This window comes from Brienomyrus brachyistius, chromosome 4 (genome assembly GCF_023856365.1).
Source record: "Brienomyrus brachyistius isolate T26 chromosome 4, BBRACH_0.4, whole genome shotgun sequence".
NCBI classification, from domain to species: Eukaryota; Metazoa; Chordata; class Actinopteri; order Osteoglossiformes; family Mormyridae; genus Brienomyrus; species Brienomyrus brachyistius.
This window is the reverse complement of record NC_064536.1, coordinates 9,694,604-9,704,079: the sequence shown is the minus strand read 5'-3', so window position 1 is coordinate 9,704,079 and position 9,476 is coordinate 9,694,604. Positions and strand designations below refer to the sequence as shown.

Below are 9,476 nucleotides of genomic sequence, written 5' to 3'. Positions count from 1 at the left end.
AGGAGGAATTAGGACTTTGCCCATACTGCTCATGGCAGGGATGGAGTGCTGTTCACCTCAAGTGGAATATAATTGGGAGACAGAAGGAGCACTTTGAGGAGCTCCTCAGTTCCAATGACATGCCTTCCTTGGAGGAAGCAGAGTTGGAGGAATCACCCATCACTAGATCTGAGGTCACTGTAGTAGTAAAAAAACTGTTCAGTGGTGAGACTTCAGGGGTTGATGATATTCACATGACTTAATATAGCCCTCAAGAGCATGTAGTGAAAAATTCAATTAACCTCACTTATGTCAGTAGCAGAATGAGGTCATTTAAACACAATTTTGGTGCTTCTTCTGCCAAAGTGCGTTTCTGGCCTAAGCACTCGTAAACTCCACGCGTAAGTCGATGGGAGAATACATTATGCGCTTTTTGACTTAAGTGCATGGAATGATAGATCCCTGTGTGAATAGTATTAGCATTGATTGTTGTTGACTGTTTTCAAAGTGAATTATTCTTTGCCATGATGAATGTGTGTATGCATGTGATCAGAATGGAGAAAGGGATCAAAAGACCAGTTTGCTCCAGGGCCCTTGGTGCTGATTCTTGTAAGACTGAAACTCATCAGATAGCTTCTCCTCCAATCATTCTGAAAACACATTGGGAGTGACTTATTATTTAGCATCACTAAGAATTTTGATATTAAGGAGAACCAACAAGCATTAGTGTTAGAAGAACGAAAAAGCACCAATAGGTTTATCTACCATTTAAGTTTACAGACGCTCCTCTACTTACGAACTTACGACAAACATACGACAGAAGAGCACTGTAAGTCCAAAATGTGTTCACTGGGCTCCCGTTTCCTGTCCGCAACATAATTTTTTTTTTCTGCGCGTCAATTCCGACTAGTAAAACTTCTGGCTGCTACTCCCACCGTGCAGTAGTGTAACATGCGTACTCCTAGCATCCTAGTTCTTTGTACTTGTGTATACCCTTAAAATGATGTTGAATAATGACTTACGAACATTTCAAGTTACGAAAGGCCATTCAGAACGTATCTCGTTCGTAAGTAGAGGAGCGTCTGTATTCTACAGAATTGCTTAGTAAAGAAGGAGTAGACGGTAACAAATGCACAATAAACAAGTTTCAGAAAGGTCCATCAGAGGGCTTCACTCTTCATCAAACCTTTTCTGTGACATGAAAGATGCATAGAAAAACAAATTAGGAATAAGAAGAAAACAAGCCAGGAATAACTATGACTATAAAATATCACATTCAAACTGCATTATTGCCCAAGTAAGTACTGTCAGTACATCTCTGAACAACTGACAAAGACTGAAAATGAACTCGTCCAACTTTTCAATGTATAAACATTTATCCATTATCCCGCGGCTTGAAATAGATAAATAAAAACTGTTGACTTATTACTGTGCATCTATATGTCTACTAAGAGGAGTATCCTTCAATAATATCATATATTGTAGATCAGTACATACACATTGTGTTCAGGATGCTTCATGAATGCATAGCAATGCATGCATGTCTTTGGAGATTATTTCTGTGATCATTCTTATTATCTAAAGCAGCATAAGTGGAATATCAACAGAAGTGTATTGTAATGTAAGACATTACAATACATCCATAACAACTGTTATACAAACATTTATACAAAGATATACTGAATTAATACAGAATAACTGCTTTACCTGCTGCCTTTTCCCAAAATATTCTTTATTATACAATAAAAACATCTCTTAGTTTTAAGTGAACGACATAATATATCTAGCAGAGCCAATGGAATATAAAAATCTGGTGCGTAAAATTAATTTTTCATTATTTTTCAACCACTATGTACCTACTTAGAGTTCTACTGTTTGTACTGTGGCAAGATTGTGATGAGATTTTTTGAAAATGTAGTATTTCAAAGACTGCAATAGCACAGCTGGAAACATTTGGTGTATATTCCATTCTGTATATCCTATATCATCTGTGGATTTGAGATTAGTAAACTTGCCCAGTGAAGTCCAGCAAGGCAGCTTGTTGACCTGCAACTCGGCGATGTCGGCTCTCTCCTCGGCTTCGTCCAGCTCGTGCTGCAGCTTGCGGAACTTGCCTAGGTTGGTGTTAGCTTGTTCCTCCTGGGTCACAGAACTACAGATCAGAACAGTTTAGTGTGACCTGAAAATCAGTGATGTGAGCAGAAAGACAGAAAACTAACAAAATATAAGTGAACTACTAACAGCTTCTTCTGAAGCTCTTTTGTAGGTCTTCACTTTATGCTGCAGTTTGTCCACCAAGTCCTGAAGACAAGCCATGTTCTCATGGTCCTCTTCGTTCTGTGAACATCAGGTGAAATGCATTTTATTAATGCAACGTGTTAATTCAACACCATGCATATTCAGACTGCTAACATAAAGTATATTTGCCAGCAGCTGGTAGGTGAGCTCCTTAATGCGTCGCTCACATTTGCGGATTCCTTCCAGACCGTTGCCACTCTTCCTCTGCTCTGCCTCCATCTCCGCTTCCAGATATCTTACCTGTAACACGTCATAAAATTGACTATGGAAACATTTATAATGTTGACAAAAACCAAACAGCTTGTAAACTCCACCATCGGTGACCACATGTTGAAAGTTCTCACCCGAGCTTCCAGCTTCTGCACCTGCTTCTTGCCCCCCTTCACTGCAATCTGCTCAGCTTCATCCAGCCGGTGCTGCAGGTCTTTGATCGTCTGCTCCATGTTTTTCTTCATGCGCTCCAGGTGAGCGCTGGTGTCCTGCTCCATCAGTCTTATATTTTGTCCTCCACTGACTGAGTTATATGTTACTGAGATGCCTGGCATACGCCCCTAACCCCTCACACATGTCTGAGCTCCTCACCCTATCTATAAGGGTGAGTCCAGATGCTATGTGAAAGAAGCTAATTTCTACCTCTTGTATTCTTTTGGTCTTTACCCAACGATCATGACTTTAGGAGAGGGATAGGAATATAGGTCGACCAGTAAATTGAAAGTGTCACCTTTCGACACTTCATTCTTCACCACGACAGACCAGTACAATATCCACATAACTGCTGTTGCTGCACCAATCCGGCCTATCATTCGCCCAGTCTGCCTCCATGACTTCAGCCCTAGTGATGGCCGAGTGCTCCTCCAATCGTCTGACTCTGCTTCCATTATGGAAGGCGTTTCAGCAGGATTCAGGAGGTCCTCAAAGTGCTCCTTCCATCATCCGACTATTGAGGTCAATAGTACTCCATCCCTGCTGTACTCAACGGGGGAAAGCCCTGCTTCTCCCTTCAGAATCACCTGCCAGAATGTCTTTGAGACTGATCGAATGTCATTTTCATCGGCCACATCAAACTTCTCCCACTCCGAAGTTCTTGTTTCCACAAATGCCAGTGCTGCACTCTGATTGGCCTCCGGAGCAGAGGTGTGAAGTATTGAAATACAAATACTTTGTTATGGTACTTCAGTAGTTTTTTTTTTTAGATTTGTACTTTACTTGAGCGTTTCAAGTTGTTGCAGCTGCAAACTCATTTCACTTCTTGAAGTATTGCCATCCAGTCCAACATAGAGAATGCAATTGATTACAAACAACTGGGGTTTCCACTTTCAATGAGAATAAATATAGGACAAATCGCATCCTGTAATCTTTTCAATATGGGATGTTTGCTAACTGTGCTCACAATTGCACTAATTAAATAAGAGCAATCAGCCATGGGGAAGTCAAGGAAAAAACACAGCAACAAATCAAATTATAGGCATTTTCTAATGTTAAACCCTACAACAATTGGCCTCTACCAGTCACTCCCAGCACAACCTCACTCTACATTTAGATCTACCAGGTTTGTCCGGCATAACACACGACGCCCGGCAGGTGGGGGGCCCACAGCTGGTCCGTAACTGTAATTGTATTTAATATTTATATTTTCTGTTCAATTTGTGTAACTCTGTTTTTGGAAGGTAAAAAAAAACATACGAAAAGAAAACATGATATTGAAAATTATGAAAATAATACAGTCTATGAAAGTGTTTTAAAACTGAATGTCATGACCCTTTAACTGACTTCTAAACCATGCAGTAGAGCTGACTTTGACAGTGAAAAAACCTATGGGAAGAAAACAAATCTGCCCAGCATCCTGATTGGTGTGGGGCTCCAACCCCCCTTAATCAATCTGCATAAAGGGAATCTTATTCTAACACAGCTACAGTGCCTGCACTTTCCCCGCTCCGAGGACAAGTGCATCACCACAGATCACTCCCCAAACATTAGGGCATAAAGTGGGGATTTGTTAGGTTAGGGGCACAACATGATGTTTTTTATATAGTACAGTAGATTCTTTAAAGGATAGGAATATGATACTAAATTGTGCCAGAATTTCACAAAAACATGCTCAACTGCGTGGTTGATGTCAGTAAAGGGTGAACAAGCAAAGAAATTAGATTATATTATTAAAAAACAATCTTATGCGTTAACATATGCCTTAGTATGGATATGTATATTACAGGGAAACGTACTGCAGTGTAGTGAGACCTTCATTGCTTTCATTCTTAGTGATGGACATCAATTTTTATAATGGCAGAGGAAAGGGTAGCAATGCTGTGCTCCCCCTTGATTCGTAGGAACCAGACATGCTGTATGATGCAGCATGTCAGTACATACAGACCTGTGTGCCATTGTAATTGATGAGACGTTTGTAGGCCAAATTCATGTTGATGGAGTGCAAAAAAAAACAATATATTGTTTCAGGGTTCTAACGAGAGATTAAAATGATTATTTCAGGAATACTGTTAAAAATTCTGCGATTTTTCAGCTTCTATTCACCGTAAACTGACAGCTCAGCCATTAGATAGAGGTCTATTATTTCTTTTTTAAAAAGGGAGGGTCAAATTTTGGAAAAAAAATAATTAAAAACTTGTTAGACATTGTTATTTGGTGCTCCAGTAATAGGTATTTATGGTTAAATGGTTTTCTTCATCACTTCTTTCAACGAGTGTCTGTTAAAGGGACATAATTTCATCAGTTTCATTGTTGTACATCCCTTTTCACATCCCTATACTAACAGTGCATTTCAATTTCCTTACAATGAAACTGCAACAGCGGTGCCTGTACTGCGAGAAAGAAGATCCTACCTTCCCTTTCTCAGTCTCAGCAGTAACTACACCTCCGTCTCGGCTGAGGATGTTGACTCTCACATACTCCTCCTCCTTCTTCATGACGAAGGGGCGCGTTTGTGCCCCCAGATGCTGCTTCTCTGACATCCTCAGGTGGGGGGCCGCTACCCCGGACTCAGCCGTCTGGGAATCTGCCATATTTACCGGACCAAAAGGTTTACTTTGAAAAAATTTTTAAACATACCAACAACCATAACCTGATTAAATGTACTACAGTAAATTGAATTTTGAAATACATACAAAATACATAAGATGTCTTTGAGCAAAATCGACTAATCAAAATCGACTAATCAGAACGAACGGAGGAGAAAGATACGTTGCGTACTGGTACCGTTACGAAGTGTGTGGTAGGACGTTCAGCACTGTAACTCTGCGGAGTTAAAAAAGTCAAGTTAGACTTTAAAAATGCTTTACTGAAATCAGAGATTTGACTGCAGATGGCAGCATAGGAGAATATGAGCAGCTCAGTACTGCCACTGAAATGTTTAAAGTTCAGCTTCCTGCCAGAGTCTGCATCTAATCATTTTAAACACATGCACATTGCCGTTTTCCCGCTCCGTGGCAAATAGAAACAGTAAATATTGCAAAATCCAGTCATAGCCTACCATGAGATGAAACAGTGAGTGATCTCGGCCCTTCTTCACTGTTTATAAATGGGCTGTGCTCACATATTTAGGAATGACATCCCAGGAGGATGTGTCTGTCTATGTGCCTGTGTTTGGTAGAGCTGAAGAAGGAGGGGAGTGTGTAGGCTGATAAGAGAGGGAGAAAACAGCAGTATAATCTATGTCGGGAGCCTAATTGGTGATAGGCTTGCTGCCTATACATATTAGCAGAGCCCTGGAAAAAAGTAGCCTATGATTGCAATAGATATTTTGTGGGCTGTACTACATATTTTCTTCATTGGTGTTTTGAACCATTTTCATTAAATTTTACTCGATGGGGCACAAATACTTAGTGATAACTTAGTTCCTACTGAAGCACAAATCGTGAACAAATCATAGACACATGTTGTCAGTACTTGAGACAAAAGATGCTTCATGAGTCATTAATGATGAACAAACATGAGACCAATATTATACTTCTGTTATTCATTACTTGTTCCTTCAGTTTGTCCTATATAGTTCCTTCAATGATTCCTTCAATAATTCTCAAAGGAATTAACAGATATAGTAACAAATATAGTAACTACTTGAGGTAAAACGTGCATCATAATTCATTAATGATGAATTAACACGAGATCAGTATGTATAAGACTTTGTGATTAATTTGTACATTATTTGTGCCCCATCAAGTAAAGTGTTACTGAATCTTTCACTTCATTGTCTTACCCAAGGGGTGGTCCAGTGGTTGGCATTGTTGCCTCACATCTCTGGAAGCTGGGTTTGAGTCTCTGCCAGGGTTCCACATGTGGGGAGTTTGCATGTTCTCCCTGTGTCCTCATGGGCTGTCCTCCAGGTACTCCAGTATCCCCCCACAGTCCCAAAATATGCTGTGGCTGACTGTGGTTGCCGAATAGCCCATAGGTGTGAATGAATGGTGTGTATATGAGTGTGCCCTGAGATGGGTTGGTGCCCCATCCTAAGCTGTTCCTTGCCTTCCACCTGTAGCATCTGGGATAGACTCTGGACTGCCTACAACCTTGAACAGGATAAGCAGTTATATATATCTCAAGTGCTTTTGATAACATGAGCAATTGGGGTTAAAGCCCCTCTTCAAGGGCCCAACAGGGACATCACTCTGCCAGCCATAGGACTTGATCCAACAACCTTGTGATCACAGGCATAGTGCCCTGAGCCCCTGAGCTACCCACCTTCCACTTCTTTTCCATAATTTACTGCGTTTTAAATTAAAATGGTGCAACCATTTTATAGAGTCACAATACTACGTTTCACAATATTTACTATGCTGTTGATAATTTGTGTATGTTGCTGATTTTTGCAGTGTAGATCACTTGGATAAAACAGTTTTACATCTAATTTCACAAAAATGTATTTGATTGGCTAGACTAATCACATTTCCATATGTGTCTCTATTTAATATTTTCTACTTTATAGTCCCATATAAGGCTCCGGACCCCCCGCGACCCAGTAGGATAAGCGGTTTGGAAAATGGATGGATGGATGGATGGATGGATGGATGGATGGATGGATAGTCCTATGTAGTGATGGACTTATTTATGGAACACTTTAGGTCCAGTTTGTAGGATCACAGAAAGGGCATTTACAGCCAACAAAATGAAATAAAATAAATACATTACTTCCATATATACGAAATGTTTTTACCAATTAAGAAATAGAATAACTGAAATGTATGATAACAGTAACATTTTGGTAAAAACAAAGATATTACTAGAAATTATCTTGTTAATGGGGATTTGCTCATCAGTATAATATTTACTGCAGTAATGTGTTTTAAAAGAGTATAATGAAGAATAACATTTGAGCATTCTAGACTGTAAATAAGAATCTTGTAATGGGTTAAATGGTGGTACACACCACCAGCACACACTGACACTGCTAACCCGCTTTGGAGGGTAATTGTAGTAAGAATTTGCATGAAGTGCTAGTTTGACCCATGTGCAGCTCAAGGTGTCCAGTAACTTGTTGTCCATTATCACCTACCTAGGAAAGAAAAGCCTTTGCCCCGTGTTAGACCTTCTTGTCATTGCACTGTCGTTTCCTTCTCTTTATCGCCGAGTGCAAAGATAACTCTGTGAAATTCCTGCCGAGTGCCTCTTGCTGACTGAGGAGGACAGCTTGTGAGGCTGCTGACAGCTGCCCGGTCCATAAGGCCACGTCAGGAAGGTGACAGACAATCTCCCTGCCGTGTACAAAGTCTGATACGAAATTCTAGCAATAAGATTATTAGCTACAACGGTCTGGACCCGCCATTTTATGTGATGCGGCTGGCAGTAAAGACAGGAAACTGAAGAAGCAGTTTGCATACACTTTGCTAGATATTTGTCAAGGTCATACAACTTTATGTTTTTTAATTATTTATTTATTATATTTTATATGTTTTATTTTTTTTATTTTATTAGTTAATGATAGGGGCAGCATGGTCGTGCTTCAAGTGTGTGGACTTTGCATGTTCCTCCTGTGTCATCATGGGGTTTCCTCTGGGTGCTTTAGTCCCGCCCCGAAGTCCAATGACATGCTGAGGTTAATAGAGGTAATCGGACACATAGGTGTGAATGTATGGAATATTATTTAGCACTATACAACGTAGAATATAATCATTATGGTATTATTAAAAAGCATGCCAAATACCCATGATGTAATCATTACAATGTAATCATTATAATGTAATCAACACAATGTAATCAACTTGGTATGTATTTGCACCTTGTATTAGCCTCAAACTTTCTGTTAGATACTTCATTTTAGCCCTGAATGTATGAATATCCACCTTTATTAGTGTTATACCTTATCACTATAGGTTTGCTACTGAAGGAAGGGATTCGCCCGAGTTCACCAAAAGTTCACGGCTGAGCATTTTTAAAAAACCAAGTGGAGATGGTCGCACCACTATTATGTTCGGCCGAGGGACCAAACAGTGAAAGAAATGATGGACAAACGTATCACCTAGGGGTGTGGATTGAGGGAAAAAAAGATTGTGAATTGTTGATGGAATGATGATGCTTAAGTGACGAGATATTGTTAAATGATAAGAACTTGTATAAAAATTGGTGTAAAACAGTACTGGACACACTTTACGTGTCCGGCCTTGGTTGTAACTTCATTGTTGCAATAAAGACTGAATTTGGATCTAAACCAGCGGCTTCTGACTTCTGATTTGATGGGGAAGGAAAAACCACAACAAATGGTGTGTGAGTGCAATGGGCTGGTGTCACAACCCTGAATTGGACAAGCAGTTACAGAAAATGGGAAATAATGTAATAAAATGAACATGTAAATCAACTTGACACACAATCAAAGTGTATGAAGGTATTCCTCTTCTAAGTTTGGTTTTATTAAGTCAAAGGCTGTTTGTTATGTCTGAGGAACAGAATAAATAGTTATTACTTCCAACCATCAGATTTCCTGCTTGTACAGACTTCTCTAATTTTTGTCAGATACTGTGATCAAGCGCTATAGTTCCAGTGTGCTGCAGACAAATACTGTAAAAGCTGTTTCCCCTAACTGCTATTACAACAAAAACATTATTAGTAGCAGAGGTGGACATTTCAGGTCCAGAGAGTACAAATCCAAACCAAGATTTTGTTTCAACCAACCAGTTCAGTACTCTGTGACTGTGACTCTTTATACTCAAATGGTTGGTTGAAACAAAATCATGGTCTGGATTTGTACTTTCTGG

At 39.7% G+C, this 9,476-nt stretch overlaps 1 protein-coding gene across 2 annotated transcripts; it reads right to left on the bottom strand.

Moving 5' to 3' along the window:
* Nucleotides 1–1,124: 1,124 nt before the first annotated feature.
* On the bottom strand, nucleotides 1,125–6,779 carry LOC125740886 (myosin-7-like). 2 transcript variants are annotated; one of them, XR_007397802.1, is made up of 7 exons: nucleotides 6,488–6,779; nucleotides 5,762–5,908; nucleotides 5,482–5,526; nucleotides 2,622–5,287; nucleotides 2,445–2,517; nucleotides 2,221–2,316; nucleotides 1,976–2,131 (listed from the first exon to the last, which is right to left on the bottom strand). XR_007397802.1 is itself a non-coding variant. In XM_049012689.1 (4 exons), the coding sequence occupies exons 1-4, from the start codon at nucleotides 2,820–2,822 to the stop codon at nucleotides 1,840–1,842; spliced, it is 687 nt and encodes a 228-aa protein (XP_048868646.1). In that variant the 3' UTR covers nucleotides 1,125–1,839. The 2 variants fall into 2 exon arrangements, 1 of the variants encoding a protein (XP_048868646.1); XM_049012689.1 differs by lacking the exons at nucleotides 5,482–5,526; nucleotides 5,762–5,908; nucleotides 6,488–6,779 and having other exon boundaries at nucleotides 1,125–2,118; nucleotides 2,407–2,517; nucleotides 2,622–2,822.
* Between the last annotated feature and the right edge of the window lie 2,697 nt (nucleotides 6,780–9,476).